Source organism: Rattus norvegicus, chromosome 20, assembly GCF_021556685.1.
Source record: "Rattus norvegicus strain SHRSP/BbbUtx chromosome 20, alternate assembly SHRSP_T2T, whole genome shotgun sequence".
Classification (NCBI taxonomy): Eukaryota; Metazoa; Chordata; class Mammalia; order Rodentia; family Muridae; genus Rattus; species Rattus norvegicus.
Window position 1 is genome coordinate 3,565,206 of NC_141553.1, and position 18,239 is coordinate 3,583,444.

General features: G+C 49.2%; 2 protein-coding genes and 1 pseudogene across 12 annotated transcripts in view; all 3 read right to left on the reverse strand.

Moving 5' to 3' along the window:
* Window positions 1-797: 797 nt before the first annotated feature.
* On the reverse strand, window positions 798-8,005 carry RT1-CE7 (RT1 class I, locus CE7). Of its 4 annotated transcripts, none has more exons than XM_087597921.1 (7): window positions 7,913-8,005; window positions 7,440-7,709; window positions 6,988-7,263; window positions 5,740-6,015; window positions 5,493-5,612; window positions 5,283-5,315; window positions 798-1,747 (listed from the first exon to the last, which is right to left on the reverse strand). In XM_087597921.1, exons 1-7 carry the CDS (start codon window positions 7,983-7,985, stop codon window positions 1,737-1,739), a joined length of 1,059 nt encoding a protein of 352 aa, XP_087454047.1. In that variant the 5' UTR covers window positions 7,986-8,005; the 3' UTR covers window positions 798-1,736.
* Window positions 8,006-9,539: 1,534 nt separating this feature from the next.
* Window positions 9,540-18,239, reverse strand: part of LOC147998478 (uncharacterized) — a 100,476-nt gene continuing 91,776 nt past the window's right edge. For 5 of the 8 annotated variants that reach the window (XM_087598661.1, XM_087598662.1, XM_087598659.1 and 2 more), the window contains 4 exons: window positions 17,884-18,008; window positions 13,742-14,006; window positions 10,612-10,656; window positions 9,540-10,110 (listed from right to left, as the gene is read on the reverse strand). In XM_087598661.1, coding sequence (XP_087454787.1) covers window positions 10,096-10,110; window positions 10,612-10,656; window positions 13,742-14,006; window positions 17,884-18,008 — 450 coding nt within the window. In that variant the 3' untranslated portion in view covers window positions 9,540-10,095. Of the gene's footprint in view, window positions 10,111-10,611; window positions 10,657-12,184; window positions 12,554-13,741; window positions 14,007-17,883; window positions 18,009-18,239 lie in introns of those variants that run through there. The other 3 variants (XR_015645471.1, XR_015645469.1, XR_015645466.1) reach the window with 2 other exon arrangements.
* On the reverse strand, window positions 10,556-10,853 carry LOC224733l-5 (LOC224733l-5 pseudogene; annotated as a pseudogene).

An 18,239-nucleotide genomic window follows, 5' to 3' on the forward strand; every position in this document is an offset into this window, starting at 1 on the left:
CTCTGATCCCGCCCAGGGACTGCAGACTCTTTACACAGCCTAGCTGGTGTGTGTGTGTGTGTGTGTGTGTGTGTGTGTGTGTGTCTGTGTTCATGCACACCATTGGGCAGGTCCTCATACTAGGAACCCGGTGGGGGGAGATGAGGCATGAGGAACCCGAGCTTCCTCTTTACCTCCCGACCCCCAGCTGTCCCCCAGCTTCACTGCCCACAGCCACTTTAGAAAGTGAGTAGAACCAGAAGAGAAGGCAGCTGGGGAGCCACAGCCTCTCGGGTTTGGGTCTTACCTTGCTATGACCCTGCCCCACAACAGGGCTCAAGACTCAGAGTGACCCTGGCTCAAGTCCCACCCAAACGGAGCACTTACAGACACCACAGACACAGTTGTTTCATTCTTAGTTTTTTTTAAAGATTTATTTATTATATATGAGTGCACTGTCGCTGTCTTCAGATGCACCAGAAGAGGGCCTCAGATCCCATTACAGATGGTTGCAAGCTACCATGTGGTTGCTGGGATTTGAACTCAGGACCTCTGGAAGAGCAGTCAGTGCTTGTAACCACTGAGCCATCTCTCCAGCCCTCTCATTCTTAGTTTTGTTAAAAAAAAACCAAAAACAAACAAACAAACAACTCTGATAAATCAGGACTAGGTTTAGGAGTGGTGGTGATGCAGAGAGAGGCATGGAGAGGGTGGGCTGTGGGGTCAGGGGTGGGACAGTAGTGTTTCCTCCCTGACCCCTGCGTCCTCTTCTACAACAGACTGCCACGGTCCAGAATGGGTGATTCCTTTACTGTGTCTGTTCAACTGAAGAAAAAACCAGTCAGTTACAAGACACACAATGGGAACACACACACACACACACACACACACACACACACACACACTCGAAGCCGACCCTCTCTCGCCAACTGTAATTACATGAGTGGGCGCTGATGTGGGTATTGAGAATTGAACTTGGGAATTCCTGGAAGAACAAAAGCGCTCATAACCTCTGAGCCACTTCCTCAGCCCAGAAATCTCATTTTTGAAGTTTTTAATATTTATGCATGTGTGGTTTTGTGCATGTGTGTCAGGTGTATGCAGTGCACTCTCACGACAGTGTGTTGAATGACCTGGGCCCAGTTACATGGGTAGGTGCTGTGAACTCATTGTGCATCCTCAAAGGTGCTGGTCCCGCCCAGCCCGGGAGGGGGCAGCGGGCATCAAGGGGGGGCTCCTCCTGAGGGCCTGCCCAGTGCTGTGCAGCTCCCTGCAACTTGACAATGTTTGGGGGCTGTGGTCCCCGAGGAGCCCCGCCACCGGTTCTTTTGTCTTTAACCCATTCTCCCACCGGTCTCATTCTGCAAAGGGAATAACATTTTAGAATGAAGCTTCTTATAACACACTAAAAGGAAAGAATTAAAAGCCTTATAACAAAAAGATTCTGATTTAATTATAAAAGTATGACTATGACAATTGTAGGAATAGACCCATCAAAATTATAGACCGTATACTAATACTGAGATTGCTTCATTATGGGTAATCAATGTAGACTGGCCTAGAGTTTGTAACAACTATTTGGGAGCAATTAACACATATTCTTTAATTATATGTAAGTACACTGTAGCTGTCAGATCAGGGTATGGGATCTTGTTACATACAGATGGTTGTGAGCCACCATGTGGTTGCTGGGATTTGAACTCAGGACCTCTGGAAGAGCAGTCAGTGCTCTTAACTTCCAAACGATCTCTCCAGACTTACAAATGTCCTAAAAGAAAACAACTTCAGTTTACAAAAAGTACTAATTGGATTGTCCAATGCATTATAAAAGGAACACTATTTCCTGAAGCCCCTACAGTCCTGGATGAAAAAGCTGGGAATGGCTGATAATAATTCAGTAGAAAAAGAAAGAAAGAAAGAAGGAAGGAAAGAAAGGAAGAGAGAAAGAAAGAAAGAATTTGTAATTCAAAGCCCATGTGCTTCAGTGCAGAACTCAGAGTTGTATGCAATCTTTATGGTATTATCAAAACTTCCTGAATCTCTTAATACAGTGACTGAGGCTCAATATGCAGAAAGAGTTGTTCTCCACACAGCAACTGCTGAATTTGTTCTGGATAATTCAGAATTCACATTATTTTGCCGCTGCAGCAGACAATCAGAAACAGCGACTGTCCATGACTTATCACCCACATTCAGTCTCTCACGGTCATGCCGGGGCCATTGGCAGAGGGAATGAAGGAAATGACTGATTATTCATAAGGAGTGTGTTAGGAGCCTCAGATGTTCCTGAAAACCACTATGTTAACAGTTAATGTTTAAAGAAAAAAATTCTATGACCTGGCAACAAGCCAAGGCATTTATAAAGAAATGTCCTACTTGTTTTTTGTACAACCAAACTCCATTGCACACTAGAAGTAACTCTAAGGGCACCAACAAAGTAAATAAAAAATGGAATCTGGCAGATAGATGTGTTTCAGTTTGCAGAATTTGGAAGCCTAAGGCTTGCACCACACCATTGACACATACTCAGGCTTCCAATGGGCAAATGGTTTGAGTTCTGAAAAGGCTGGCTCTGTAATTACACATTTACTGGAAGGCATGGCTCTGGTGGGAATAGGTGTACAAACTAGGACCGACAGTGCCCTGCATACGTCTCCAGTAAGATGCAGCAATTCTTCCCTCATTACAAAGCACATTACAGCTACACCACACAATTCTGCAGGGCAAACAGTAGAAAAGACCCAATTACACCTTAAAAAACTCACCTATAAAACAAAAAGAATGAATAAAGGCCCCAGGGATAGAATAGATTGTGCTCCATTAACTTTGCATTTTTTGAACATTAACAAGAGAGGACCAACAGCTACCAAGAGACACTGGATCAAGAAAAAAAAAACTGTGGAATTAAATCACCCTATGTGGGCTGGAGAGATGGCTCAGCAGTTAAAAGCACCTGACTGCTCTTCCAGAGGTCCTGAGTTCAATTCCCAGCAACCACATGGTGGCTCACATCCATCTATAATCAGGTCTGGTGCCCTCTTCTGGCCTGCAAGCATACATGCAGGCAGAAAGCTGTGTGATGTATACATAATAAATAAATAAATGTTTAAAAAAAAAAAAAGGTGAAATGGTTGGGCCTGTAGTGGCTTGCCTTGGACAGCTCCCAACCCCAACTCCCATGACAGAGAAATGGTTCAGCAGGTGAGGGGGTAAGGGAGGAATTAAATAATTCTTTCATAAGTAATTGGACATTTGACACCTCTCTCTGTCTCTCTGTCTCTCTCTATCTCTGTCTCTGTGTTTCTCTCTCTCTCTCTGTCTCTGTCTCTCTCTGTCTCTGTCAGCTTTGAAGAGCCTTTGTGGAATAGGATTTTCTTTTAGGACTTGTAGGAATGAGAGAGGGGCTGCTGGCAGGACACAGATAAAATATAAATCCGGGAAAGAGAGCTCAGGAGCCCTCCTGGGTTTGCAGGAACTCAAGAGAAAGGCAGACTAGACTGATAGAGTGACACAGACAGATTTCTGAAGAGCTGGAGTTTACTTGTAGCATCAGGCTGGTAAAATAGATATCCTGTATGTAGTTAAGAAAATAAAGGTTCCTTGCTGAGCTGTCTGGTTTTTCCCTCAGCTTCTGCCTCCCGTGTCTTTAGTGCTATGAATATGAGATGATTTAAATGGTCATAGGCCTCTGAGGGTGACTTTGCTCTCCTGCCATACAGAGCCATCCAAAGGCAGAGCAACCACAGGCCCATCAGCTCCAAGTCCCAGGTTCACAGAGCTGGGGGTGGAGATTAAGAGACTTTAGGGAGTTAACTCCAGAACACAAGATGGTAAAGGTAAGACAGTCCTGGTTCAGGAATCGGTACCTAAGTTACAGGGGAGAAGCATCTCTGTTAGGTCTTATCTCACCTGTGGATGTGATCCTGAGAGATGAGCAGACAGATCTCACCAGACGCTTGAGAACCCTGGATACAGGGAGAGCCCAGGGCAGCTTTCCGACCACATGTGTATTGTGTGGAAATCAGTTCAGTTCACAGGTCGGCAGCAGCTCTACCCACTTGCAAACACCTCGTATACATCAGCAGTCCAGTTTGGTAGAGTCAGGTGAGCAACAGTGGCATCACCAAGCAGAGAGAGCCAGACCTGGCAGGAGTCAGCTGGAGGGACCAACAGGAACCCCAGGAGAGGTTCTCAGCTGGGCCTCTGTCAGGGAAGCAGAGATCAGCAAAGTCTCATAAGCGTTCCATGGCGAGCTGTAGCAGCAAGACAACCTCTGTGTCAGTCACTCTGTGGAGCCCTATTTATACCCTCTGAACATCGCGATTCCTCCATGTGCCTTGACTCAGAACGAGTCTTGCTCAGCACATGCATCCAGTCAGCCACAGTCCTCGGAAACAGCAACAGACTGCAGCACACCACCAGAAGTTAATTGGTGCATTTCTCACTATGGAGCCGTGACAAATACAGCTCGAGTACGCAATGTAAGGCGGACCAATACATGCATGTTGTGAGCAAACTCTCCTTCATCGCGTGTCCTTTCATGTGCTTGCTTTAGCAGAACATCCTCTCTCCTGTGTCTGTCTGAGGGAAACATTCCTTCCCCAGTCAATCTCAGTCTTTCACACCTGTGTCCACTGTAAGGAAACATTCCTCCTGTTTGCCACAGCAAAACACCATCCAAACGACTTTCCCGAGAACCCTGAGTATTCCACTTCAGAACAGGAAGGTTGGCTGTGGAAGAGAACACAGGGCAGTGCAGACAGGGCCCTGAAATGCAGGGGCAGGCTGGGCTCCACAGTTCTTCACAGCAAACCCACAAAATCAGAGGGAACATCAGACACTGGTGTGTAAAGAGAACAGAGGACTCTGGATGTCACAGCAGAGACCTGAACACATCGTCTGTCACTCAGTCCACTCCAGACAGCTGTCTTCATGCTAGAGAATGAGAGTCACAAATCATCACTGTGACGATGACAGCCCAACAACCCTCCACTCCCAGAGGATTCTGGGAGTCCATGAAACCCAATCATGTCCACATTGCCCCTCCCCATTCAGACTCAGAATGTCATCTTTACAATCTGGGAGAGACAAATCACAGCTGTTGGGGCTGGCCTTACCCATGATAAAACAAAACACACACATGGGGGGGGGGGCGCACGCGCACAAACACGCACACACTCATTTCAAGTACAACTCAGACCCCAGAAGATTGCTCTATAGAAGCTATTATGTGTTGCCAGAACTCCCCACCATCTCCAGCTTGACTCTAATCACCTTGGGACAATCCTGCCCCCCACACTAACCTGGAGCAGGGGTGTAGTCTCCTCCTGTTCCTCCTGTGAGAAGAAAAGCTGTGAGAGTTCAAGGAAGGTCTTGACAGGAGGAAATTTCTAAAATTGACAGGGGACCCAGTTGGAGACAGCAGCAATGTGGGGTGTGGCCATGTTTGCCATTAATGAGCAGTGCACTCTACTAAAGGAAGCTGAGGGGAAACAGACCCTGCCCTTTCCTACCTGTGTTTTTCTTCCTCACAACAGCCAACACAGCTCCAATGATGGCCACAGCAGAGATGGCTCCAATGACAACATAAATGACATTGGTTTCCATGTTGGAGTCAGTGGATGGAGGAGCCTCTGGGAAGGACAGGAACAGGAAATGAAGGTGGGAGTCATGACCCCAGCTCTCAGCCCTGACCAGCTCAGGGTCTGCAGAAGGCTCCAGCTTTTCCTGACCCCAGCTCTGCACCCACATCCTCCTTACCCCATCTCAAGGTGAGGGGCTCAGGCAGCCCCTCATGCTCCACACGGCATGTGTAATTCTGCTCCTTCCCAGGAGGCACCACCACAGATGCCCACTTCTGGAAGGTTCCATCCCCTGCAGGCCTGGTCTCCACAAGCTCCATGTCCTGGGTCAGGTCCTCCCCATTCAACTGCCAGGTCAGGGTGATGTCAGCAGGGTAGAAGCCCAGGGCCCAGCACCTCAGGGTGATATCACCTTCAGGTCTGGGGTGAAGGGTCACATGTGCCTTTGGGGGATCTGTGTGGAAGATTTAAGAAATCACACAGTGAACAAGACAAACTGAAATCTACACAGGACACAGTTAAATCAATGACGACACTGAACTGTGTGTGTCTGACACTTCAACTGTCATCTCAGTAGTGAGCTGCAGAGAGAGCTGGTCCCCTCAGCATAGAACTGCACACTTTCCTGAGAGACTCAGAAGCTAAGAGGGAATCCACATGAGCCAGTGGGTCAACATGGCCGTCCTTATGTGATGTTCTATAGCATGAGATGGGTAGTCATAGAACAGAAGAGGGAATGGAAAATAATTGATTTAATGTGTGTTTGCAGACAAACTCTGACTAGAAGCAAAATAATGCCTTCCAAAATAAGGAAAGAAAAAAAAGAAAGTAAGAAATTAGAAAAAGCGAGAAAAAAAGAATAAGAAATCCCACAATTTATGTTCCTCCAGGGTACCCCATAAGGGCTCATGGGACCATTCTCCACTGTAGGAAGAGAGAGAAATGGGGTGTGGAAGAGAGGCAAACCCCACATCAGGGAGGGATCTGTGAGAATGTCTTCTTTGGAAATTTCTAGAAACTGGGGGAACCAGCCTAGTGTACTGGAGCCCATGTCTCCTATGAGGAAAAGGAGACTTCTGGTCCTGAGGTGCAAGGGCTGACACACTCAGCAGGACAGGAGTCAGTGTCCTCTGAGAGTGGGTGTGGGCAGAGAACCTGGCCTGGGAGAGGCCATGGCTGACAGCAGGGAGCCCCTGCTGTTAAGTGGGGAAATTCTCTCCTTCCCTCCTGGGAGAGACTCAGAACTCTCCAGGGAGAAGGCTGGGCCCTGGGAGAGGCAGTGCAGTCACTGTGATGAGGGATCAGGAGACCCAGGGACACTGTCTCCCCTCTGAGACAGGGGCATCACCCAGCTGAGGGTTCCTTCTTACCCAGGACTGAGTCCCAACCCGAGGGCAGAGGAGGAGAAGCCCGCGGCCCCCCGCACCTGAGCGCAGCAGTGTCTCCTTCCCATGCTCCAGGTATCTGTGGAGCCACTTCATGCATGTGCCCTCCAGGTAGGCCCTGCGTCTCTCTGCAACACCAGCCGGATCCCACTTGTTCCGGGTGATCTGCGCAGCCACGTCTGCTGCTGTCCAGGTCTTCAGGTCTTCGTTCAGGGCGATATAATCGCGGCCATCGTAGGCGGACTGCTCATACCCGCGGAGGAGGCTCCCGTCCGACCCCATGTCACAGCCAAACATCCTCTGGATGGTGTGAGAGCCTGCGGGACCCCGCGGTCAGACCCGGCCCCGCCCCGGCTCCACCCGCGGATTCCTCCAAATTGAAAGGGAAACCGGCCTGGGTCGGTTCTGCTAAGAACCTCGGACTTGGGACCCGGAAGTCCCTGGCAGTGTGGGGACGCGGAGGGGTCGTGACCTCCGACCCGGGGTCACTCACGGTCCTCGCTCTGGTTGTAGTAGTGGAGCGCGGTCCTCAGGTTCACTTGGAAAGTCTGCTGGTTGCCCTTGGCTCTCCGTGTCTGCTGCTCCCAATACTCCAGCCCCTCCCGCTCCATCCACGGCGCCCGCGGCTCGTATCTCGGATTCTCCGCGTCGCTGTCGAAGCGCACGAACTCCGTGTCGTCCACGTAGCCGACAGAGATGAACCGGGGCTCCCCGAGGCCGGGCCGGGACAGCGCCGTGGTGAAATACCGCAGCGAGTGCGAGCCTGGGGGGGGGGGCGCGGTGAGACCCCGACCTCCTCCCAGGATCCTGGGCGGGTGCGCGGGCCGGGCGGGGAGCAGGGCGCCGGGTTCGGGACGCGGGTGGAGAAGGGGCGGGGGTCTGGTGTGCGACGCGGTGACCCGGCTTCCGCGGTGCCGCCCGCGCCTCGCCCCGCAGAGGCCGTTTCCCTCCGGACCCCGCACTCACCCGCGCGGGCCTGGGTCCGGGCCAGGGCGGCCGCCAGCAGCAGAAGCAGAGTGTGAGGTGCCCTTGACCCCATCTGAGATCCCAGACCTGGCTAAGTCCGTCGGACTGCTTGGACTTCACAACCAGTGCCTCGAGAGACGCTGATTGGTTCACAGGATTCATGGCACCCAATGGGAGTGAGACTTGCCAGCGGGTCATAAGTATCCGGGCAGAAGGACCTGACACAGGTTAAAAGCAGAAGTGAAACTGGGGAGTTGGGGAATCCCCAGCCCCGCCCCTGACCTCACAGCCTGGCGACTAAGACTTTGCCTGAACTCTGTGCTGTGAGACAGAGCCCTGTTTGTCAAGGTGTCTCCGAGTTCTGACCCAGAAGCTGCCCGAACACCAGGAGAGACCCGCAGTCCTGACTTTCTGTGTCCTTTCCTCCACCCCTTCCTCTTCCTTCTTCTCTTCAGAAGTCAGACCCTGGAGTCTTCTAGAAGAAAAGTGACTTCCAGGAATACAATCACAACACAAGCCTTGTGGATGCAGTGGAGAGATGCTTCTCCTTTAAGAGGAGGCGCTGGCCTGCAAGCCCCATCCTGACCCCACAGAGACCTGGCTCTGTTAGACTGCATGGGCTGCTCACACTGCCAAGCCTGAGTGCAGGACTCTCATCTGTAAAGAGGAGACTTTGCCTCTTCCCTCAGGATTTGTCTTCTCAACCTCGGGTTTAGACCCAGACTCCTTGTGTTTATTCCCAGAAGATGCATCTGTGGCTCCAGGTGGGTGCATTTTACAAGGATCTTCATTCCCAGTCCTGAGATTGTCCATGTGGACCTGGGTCATTGTCCCAGCACAGGAGACCCCGTTGTCCACAGGGAAGAGAAGCCTGTGGAGACCACACACAGCACAGCACCCTGTGCTACACTGCACTTCCCTGTGTCCACACTTCCCCTGTGCAGCTGCTTTAGTGACTAAATCACGGTAGGAGGGGACCTGTAATTAACTATACCACAGAATAATTAGAGAGTGTGGGAGAAGTTATCAATCTGTGACCTCTCACTCCCTCTCTGACCTGCACTCACACTTATGAGCTGAGAAGGTAAGGGACATGAATGTCACAGTTGTGTGGGACAGTGGATCTGATAACCGAGTTGGCCCCAGAGTTCCTCAGGTGAGCAGTGTGGACACTGGAGGAAAGATGATTCTCAGGCCAGAGAGCACACGTTGGTGATGTGAGGTTTCATCCCTGGTCAGTAGTGTGGGGAAAGATTAAATTTTCAGGTTTCTTGACTCTGTGGAGCTCTCCAAATTGCAGTCACATAACTGAAGTGGAAAGAAGAGGAGAGATGGGTGGGGGCTCCTGAAGAGAGTCACCCATCACACAGAGCAACAAATGTGGTGACCACTGGTGTGAACTCCAGTCACCTCCCCATGCAGGTCTCCACAGCAGCCCAGCAGCCTCTCCAGGATTCTGCGGCTCCTGTTTCAGTGAACCCCTCTTAGGTGCTGTGAATGTTTTCCGTGGGAACTTGAAGCTCTTAGGTTCCATCCTGACTGACCTAAGGATGCAGTTGGGGTAGGCAGCCCCACAGAAAGGATCTGTCTCTGTTACTTTTCTTCTCATTTATTCTGGTTTTTGAGACAAGGTCTGTCTGCACTTCTCTGGCTGTCCTGGAACTCACTATGTAGACCAAGCTGGCCTTGACCTCCCAGAGATACATGGCCTTTGCATCCTGAGGGCTGGGTGTCTTAGTTTCCCTTTCATTGTTGTGTAGAAACACCATGACCAAGGCAACACTTCTAAAAAGAAACAGTTAATAGGGGCTGGGCAACAGTTTCAGGGGTTTAGTCCTTTATAACAGGAAGCATGGCAGCTGTAGGCAGATATGGTGCCGAAGGAGCTGAGACTTCTACATCTTGATCCAAAGGCAGCCAGGAAGAGGCTCTCACCCCATCCGTGCCCAGCTCCCTTCCCTCCTGAGCTCTGCACTGACCCTGTCTCTTCCTTGGCCTCTGGTTTCTCTATGGTGTCAGCCAGCAGCTGTGAGGCAGCTGTGTGGTTCCTGAGGCAAACATTCCAATGGTGGCTGGGGAGATGGCTCAGCAGCCAGGAGCACTTGTTGCTGGTGCAGAGGATCCAGGTTGAGTTCCCTCAGCACACGGTGGCTTCCACCATCTGTGACTTCAGTTCCAAGGGATCAATGGTTGTGCACCTACATATTTATATGTACAAAGTAGGATATGTCATGAAAATATTAAATATAAAAATATGATTTTAATAATCCTGCCTGTCTTTCTTCTACACATCAAGAGTGAGAGGCCAGGGGCGGAGGGCACAGTGCTGTTCAGACAACAGTGGACCACCAGCCAATGAAGAGAGCTCTGTGTTAGGAATTTTGAGATGGTTGAAATAGTGTATTGAAATGACAATTTGCAAAACAGCACAAAATTTAAAGTACAAAAGATCTTTCATTGTATGGACCTGCTGTGCACAGAGGAACACGGCCTCATCCCAGGATGAAGACACAGTGTGTGCTGATCTTTGTAATTGAGCAGATGTCAGTTTTGATTCCCCATGAACAGGATAAATTCCACTCAGATGGTTGGATACTAATTTATAAGAGACCAGGACATCCAAACACCCAGAATGTTCCTCACAGAAAGGTGTCCCCTTTCCCCATGTTCCCTCCCACTGCTGACCCTCCAGGTCTCACCTGTTGAAGATGGAGAAGCGTCCCATTCTTGTCCAATGGCACCACCTGGTGGAAGAAACAGAGAGGACTGAGTTGAGCCCATGGAGCTGAGGGTAAAGGGGACCCAGGCTGGCTGAGCTGCCCCAGGGCTTCCCTGCTGTCTGTGCTTCTCCAGGCTCTCAGGTCTCATGCTGCCCTGCTCTCATCAAACTTACATCCAGAAGAACTTTACATGCTTTCCGCCTGTGGGAAGAAAACGCCCTGTAAGAGGGGAGGCAGGAGGCAGAGCCCTGAGTGCTCAGAGGAGCTGCAAAGCCCCAGAGTAGTTGCAGAACTCTGACCTGGACTATGATGTTGATTGTTTGATGTCAGCTACATGCAGGGTTAACTAAAACCCCAAAATGGAGGGCAACATCAGTGAGGCAGTTTTGCTTAAGGTGAAGTGGGAAGGTCAGGTTCTGGTCCTTTCCTTTGATGGAGGAAGAAACACCTGTAATCGTGATTATTTGAGTGGAGTCCCTCCCTGTTTCTAATCTGGCCACACCTTCTGCTGGAGGCCTCAGTGAAGACATGGAAGGAATCGCTTGCTCTTTGTCTGCTTGCTCTTGCTCCTGCTCCAGCTCCTGCTGCTTCTGTGGGACATTCCTGGCTGCCTGTCCTTGCTCTGCATAATGACAGCAGACTTACATTTATTTATGGATGCCTAGGCTTCATGCTGGGCCTGTCCCAGCTTCTCCTAACTCAGTTATCTCATTTACACCATCCTAAGTTCTGCCATGTGGCTGCTCACCTCTCCTCAGATTCACACATCCCGACCCCTCTGAGTCTGGGTGTTGAATCCCCCATGGTTCTCTCTTCCCAGAGTTCCTCCCTCTGACCACAATCCTGCCCTCAGCTCTCCTTGGCTATAGGACATAGGCTTTGAATCTCATCCTTCAGAAGGTGCTTTAGGTAGGCAGGGTAGGAGGGAGAGGCTTCCTCACACAGGGCACAACGACATTACCTCAGCATTACCCCCGTTAGTCCTATAAAAGGCAAATCTTTCTCTGACATCATCAACTATATACAGTGAGGACACGGGTAAAAACATAATTATAAAGAATTAACAATTATTCTTCATTAAGAATTATTATGTATTTAATTATTTAATTAAGAGGAATTTATTTTACAAATAAGAATTTTAATTAATTCTTAATCTGGTGTTTGTGCAGGAATAGGAACCCTGACTAAGACACACTATATTCCAGTCCCAGAATGTCAAATTAGGATAGATGCACTGAGGTTGGCAGAATTCTCACATTGCTTCTCTGACCTGTGGGCTGAGGGATATCATGGTTGGAAAGACTAAATGGAAGCCTTTAGAGTTCCCTCTGACAAGGAAAATAGAGAATCAAAGATAGCATCGCATCACTGTAGGAATTTCAGGAATCAGTGCCACCATCAATGGTCAAGTGTCATTCTCCACTATCAAAACCTCTTGCTGTGCACTGGACAGATAGGAGAGTCAAAAGGAGATATGGTTGGAAAAACGTTGGATTCTGGTCACATGTGTATGCTTCAGAGGTTGGGAAATAAATCCTATGAAACATTTGAGATCCTTCTAATTCAGTGAAATTAAGGAATCCAGTGGATGGGGCAGGCACAGATATTCCATCCAAGAAGAAGGGAAGGCTCCTGACCTGGCCCCTCCTACCACCAAGAAAGGAGCACAGGGCTTAGTTTGTGTCTTTGGATTCTGCAAACAGCACATCCCTCACTTGGATCTGTTACTCTGGCCCATAAGCCTTCTGAATCAGAGAGCTGCTAACTTCCTGTGGGTCCTGGGACAGGTGAAGACTCTTCAACAGGTCTAGGCTGCCGTTCAGGCTGTTCCAACTTCTTGGACCATATGATCCAGCAGACCTGATGGTACTTGAGGTGTCAGTGACAGAGAAGGATGTTGTTTTGAGGATTTGGCAGGCCTCTGTGAGGGAATCACAGAAGGGAACTTTGGGATTTTGGAGCAAGGCTCCACCATCATCTGCACACAACTATTCCCCCTGTGAGAGACAGCTCTTGGCCTTGGTGCGACCTGAATATTTGACAATGGGCCACCAAGTTATCATGTGACCTGGGCTGCCTATAATAGGTTGGATGTTATCTGACCCACCAGGTCATAAAATAGGACATGCACAGCCCTAAGCTGTTATCATATAGAAGTGGTATAAATGTAATCAGGACTGGACAGGTCCTACAGGCACAAGGAAGTTACATGAAGACTTTGCCCAACTGCCTCCGGTCTCTAGTCCTGTTACAATGTCATCTGCAGCCAAGCATGCACCTGCAGCCTCATGAGCTGTGCCTTATCCTTGCAAGACTGAGGAAGAAGAGACGAGGGCCCGTCTTGCTGATGGCTGTGCATGCTATGCAGGCCCCACCAGACGTGGACAGCTGCAGCATTACCAAGCATTGCTTCGAGAACCCTGAAGGACCTTTCTGATGGGGAATCTTCACAGTGGGAGGAAGTTCAGGCAGGTACATGGTAATGCCTTTTATTTGGATGGAGAAATGATCAGATGTGTTCTGTAATTCATAGGCTGTGGCTGGATGGACAGGGCCTTGGAAAGAGCAGGATTAGAGTCATCTGGGGAAGAAGCCAGGGGATAGATTTCTTCACATGGGTGAAGGATGTAAAGTCACTTGTGTCCCATATACATGATCTTCAAAAGGTGATGTCAGCTCGGGAGAAGTTGAATAACCAAGTAGGAGGGTGACCCATTCTGTGGACAGTGAGTTTCTTTACCAGCCATCTCTGTCATTACCCAACAAGCCCATGACCAAAGAGGTCATGGTGGCAGAGATGGGTGTTATGCAGGGTCTCAACAATATGGACTTCTACTCACTAAAGCTGAGGGACTACAGCTGCTGCTGCAAGTCAGATCTGCCTACAACAGAGACCAACACTGAACGCCAGATATGGCACCATTCCTCAAGGTGATAGCCAGTGACCTGGTGGTAGGTTGACTACATTGAGTCGGGTCCTTCATGGAAAAGACCACACTTGGTACTGACTGGAGTAGACACTCATTCTCACTACAGAAGTAAATACTGACTATAGATTTGTCTTTCCTGCCTGTGATGCATCTGCTGAAATCACCATCAGTGAACTTACAGAATGCTTTATCCACCGGCATGCTCTCCCACAGAATACCAGACTTCCACATGGTATTCTGACCAAGGAACTCTCTGCGGAGCAGGAGAAGTTTGATGTGGGTCCAGAGTCATGGAGTCCTGTAATCTTCGCATGGTCTGCACCAACCTGAGACAGCTCGATTGATAGAAAGATGTAGGGACTTTCTGAAGACACAGTCACAGTGCTCTCATTAGGTGACAGCAGCCTGGAGGGCTGACTTATATATAGTGGGACTTTCTTGGTCCTGCGGTGGATGAATAAAGACACAGAGACTAATTATTATTATTTATAACAGCTCACACACTTAGCTTGGAAGACTTTCCACTATTCTAGGCTCACAAATACTGGCCCATATTCCCCTTGTGGCCTGTCCTTTACCTCTCTCACAGAGCGTCATACATTGGTCCTCTCCCATGTCATGCTAGCGAACCCTCCTGCCTCTGAATCTTTTCCCAGAGCCCTCTCTCAGTCTGGAAGTCCCACCATTACTCTCCTGTCTAGGTACTGCCTCTCAGGCTAAGACAGGGATGACAGTGTTAGGGGGTGATTGATGCAGAACTCCAAGGGGAAATTAGATTGCCCTTCACAGTCGGGGGTGAGAAGGATCATGTCTGGAGTGCAGGGGACCTCTTAGGGCTTCTCATAGCACAACCGTGTCGTCTGATTAAAGTCAATGTGAAGGTACAACAGCCTAATCCAGGCAGGATGACAAAGGGCACAGCCCCTTCAGGAATGGAGGTGTTGTCACTGCTCCCAAAAAAGGGACAAGACCTGCTGAGGTGCTTGCTAGAAGAAATGAAGTGTGGGATGCACAGTAGAGGAAGGTCGTCATAAATACCAGTCAGGAGAGAGGGAGATTTGCCTATGGACACTGTAGAGGACAGACTCATGAAGCTGAGGAGTGGTAATTACCCACCTGGCAGAAAATAGTGTCAAATGAATGGGATTATAGAGTCTGAGCTAGCCGGACACCAGCCAAAGGTGTTTGACCAAGGCCTTAAGCATATACGTCCCAGAGTCCTTATTTCTTGAAATGAAGAGGCTGGGTAGAACACATGAGGTCAGGGCTATAAACACCAGGCAGTCTTGGCACCTGTGCAGAAATGCGGATTATAAGTTACACCAGCATTTCTGTGCTGTTTGCTTCAGAATGTCTTTGTACAGATATTTGTGTTTTCGGTGTATCATACAATGTAGCACCAATTGAGAGAATTATAAATGGCTATAACATTTGAATTTGAGATAGTACAAGAATGACCCTGAAGGGACATTGCCACTCTTTCTAAATTTACACTGCCTTTGTGATGTCACACGTGACAGTTATCTCATGTTTCCGTCTTATTATGACCTGGTTATTGGTTTCGTTTGGAAGTTCCACTTCACACAGGGAGATGTGTGTGTCCGGTTGTGTATCATTAAAATAAATGGTGTTTTTTCCTCTGACCCAGATTGCTCCCAGTAATTTACAGAGAGAGACTATGGTTTGTTCAATTCACTTTAAATCACGATCACTGGGCATTACTGTTCTGTTCTAATCCTCTAAGCTAACCCAGCTTCCTCCCAGCCTAATCTCCTGTGATACTGTCACTGTAGTGCAGATGTGGCTCTTAGTGGCTCTGCTGTTTTCTCAAGGTGGCTTCTCCACCTCTCCTCATGACTGAAATCCCCCCTCTCCTTTCTCTCCTCCCCTCCATGGAGTCAGAAGTACCGCCCTGTTCTCTCCACTGCTCAGTTCTTGGCTGATCAGCTTTATGGACAAAGCAGAAAACAGACGGGGAGCAATGTGTGCACACACTCCAGACAGGACGTTCTTACAGTAAGCATTCCAGGGCCACGCCCAGTTTAAAACCAGATGTGCAGAAGCGAGAAATCGTCATTTGAGTGACACAAAGGTAATCTTTACACTGTGCACAATGACAGTTGTGCTAACAAAGCTGACGAGAGGTGGACATGTGGTGGCCAGGCTTACATGTCAACTGGACTGCATCTGGAGTTAACCCCAAGATGGAGGGAACATCTGTGACAGGATTTGCTCAGTTTGAAGTGTGAAAAACCAACTTCTATATGGATTTTGTGGTAGGAAGATACATTTTAATCCAGAATATCTGAGATGGAGACCCCTACCCTAAAATGGACCACACCTTCTGGTGGATGCTACATAAGGACACGGATGAAGGAAGCCTTTGCTCTTTGCCTGCTGCTCTGCCCTGCTGGGAAGTTCCTTTCTTCACTGACTTGAGCGCCTACGTCTTTGGGGTGGTAGCTTACACTGAAGGGCAGCTGAGGCGTCCAGCCTTGTGCACTGAGCATCTACTGAATTCTTGGAGTTTCTATTCATCGTCAGCCATTGCTGAGTTATCTGGACCACACACTATAAGACATTATCATGCATCAAATGTATTACATTATATATAACATATAAATGTTCATTCTATACATTCTGTTACTCTTGAGACACGGCTAATACACAGACCCAGCAAGGCCAGGAAGCACTGGTCTGCCCTGTGGTGAACAGAAATGTGTGCTTTAATGAGAAGGGCCCCCCAGGCTCATAGATGTGAGTGCTTGGTCCCCAGGGTTGGGCACTGTCAGGAAGTGTGGCCTTGTGGGAGGGACTGCTTCACTGAGGTGGCTGAGGAGTTTCAAATGCTCAGGCCAGGCCCAGGGTCTGGCTCTTCCAGCTGTCCACGGATCTGGATGCAAACCCTCAGCTGTGTCTCCTGCATCTTGTCTGTCTGTCTGTCTGCTACTGTGCTCCCCACCATGACAACAAGGAACAATTAGGATCATGGGTGCCATTCGTGTTGTTTCTCTAAGGGACACTGAGGCCAATGTTGCATGGACAGGTGAATACACTTAGGGATCTTCAGGTTTGGTTTCAGATGCACAGGGTGGAGGATTCTAAGAGGCCTCCCAAGAGAACAAGAGGGTGGGAAAGATCCTGCTGCCCTGGGTGAGAGAGGGGAAGCAGAACGTCACTGCAGCCTGGAGCCATGGGCGCCCCCAGACTCAGGGAGAAGAAAATGAGGACCAAGCTGTTCAGTGGGTCATCACCACAACTCAGCAGCCTGGCCACACCTAAGAGTCCCGGTGCCTGGTGCCAGGACTTTTGTAGAAGCCAGAAGTGGAATGAGAACCAAGCTCTCATAAAGGATCTTATTCATAGGTAAGGGTTGAGAATGGAGTCTCAGAAGCCATGAGGGCCTAGAGGAGTTGCAGGGTTAGAGTTGCAAGTTACAGGCGTCTCTAACATGAGAGGGTAGGAGAGGGCAGGAAGAGTCACAGTCGCCCAGCAGGGCCTGAGGAAGTTGCAGGGTTACAGCTCTGAATGTGGAGGGATGGAGGGAGGACCAGAAAATCACAGGGCCTAAGGAAACTGCACTGAACACCAGGTTGACCTAGTGGAGCTGTGAGAGAGGTAGCTCTGAAGGAAAAATGAGCAAAGGAATGGTAGGGAGCGCCATGGCACAGGAGAACCTAAGGGAACTGCAGAGTGGCAGCTCCAATGGTAGGAGAATGGGGCCAGGTAAAGAGGGCCAGCCTTAAAGACTGAGGTACCAGTGAAGGCAAATACTTGAGACCAATGAAGCATTAGACAGCCAGTTATGCAAGCCCGCCATCACTGTCCATGGCGTCCTGTTACACTCCCTCCAAACATCCCATGTCCTCCCACAGCTCAGGAAAACACAATGTGAATCTGTCTTAGCAAACTCCATGTGTGTCTGTCTCAGTTAGCACGTCTAAAACTTCCACTGCAATCTGCCAATTTGCCTGAGTCCACAGAATTGGTAGGAAGCCTCCAGAACACCATTTCTTTCTGTAAAGTCAGGACAAACAATGACCAACAAGGAATGGCCAGGTACCATCCCCATCCAGCGTCTTTGCTCTGGTGGGAAGTTCTTCTCAACTGCAGAGAGCTTTTCTGAAGTGCCATGTATTTCAAACTTTTGGTTTTCTTAGAAATTCAGTTGTGTGGGATGATATTTTACTGAGGCAAACGTGTGAAGGAGTGTTTTCCTGAAGCAGACACAAGTGAAAGGACATTCTGCTAAAGCAAGGATGTGAAAGGACCATGATAAAGGATTATTTGATTATGACACACAGGGATTGGTTCACCTTACATTGCTTTGTGGAGCTCCGTTTGTTCAGGCTCCATAGAGAGAAATGCACCAGAAATGTTCTGGTGGTGTGCTGGCGGCTCCCTGCTGCTTCCATGGACTGGGCTGATTGGCAGAGTGACGTCAATCTGTGAATGATACAGACCTATGTGAAGTTTGGCTAAGATAAACTCACAGGCTAAGGCAAGACACTTGGTGAGGACATGTGAAGTTTGGAGGGAGTATAAATGGGACCCAATGGACAGTGACAGGAGGCTTGGATTGCTTGCACAGCTCTCTTTGTAATGCTTCTTGGTCTCCTGTCTTCACTGATCTGCCCTTCCCTGAGAGAGGCATGCTAAGGAACTTCTCCTGGTGTC

What these genes read in the sequence shown, in the direction of transcription:
- RT1-CE7 (XM_087597921.1), bottom strand. Translation starts at nt 7,985, where the DNA reads ATGGGGTCAAGGGCACCTCACACTCTGCTTCTGCTGCTGGCGGCCGCC. An exon ending in GCCCCTCACCTTGAGATGGG is followed by an intron (nt 5,613 to 5,739) that starts GTAAGGAGGATG and finishes TGTCCTTCCCAG; the next exon opens with AGGCTCCTCCATCCACTGAC. An exon ending in TGTGAGGAAGAAAAACACAG is followed by an intron (nt 5,316 to 5,492) that starts GTAGGAAAGGGC and finishes TTCTTCTCACAG; the next exon opens with GAGGAACAGGAGGAGACTAC.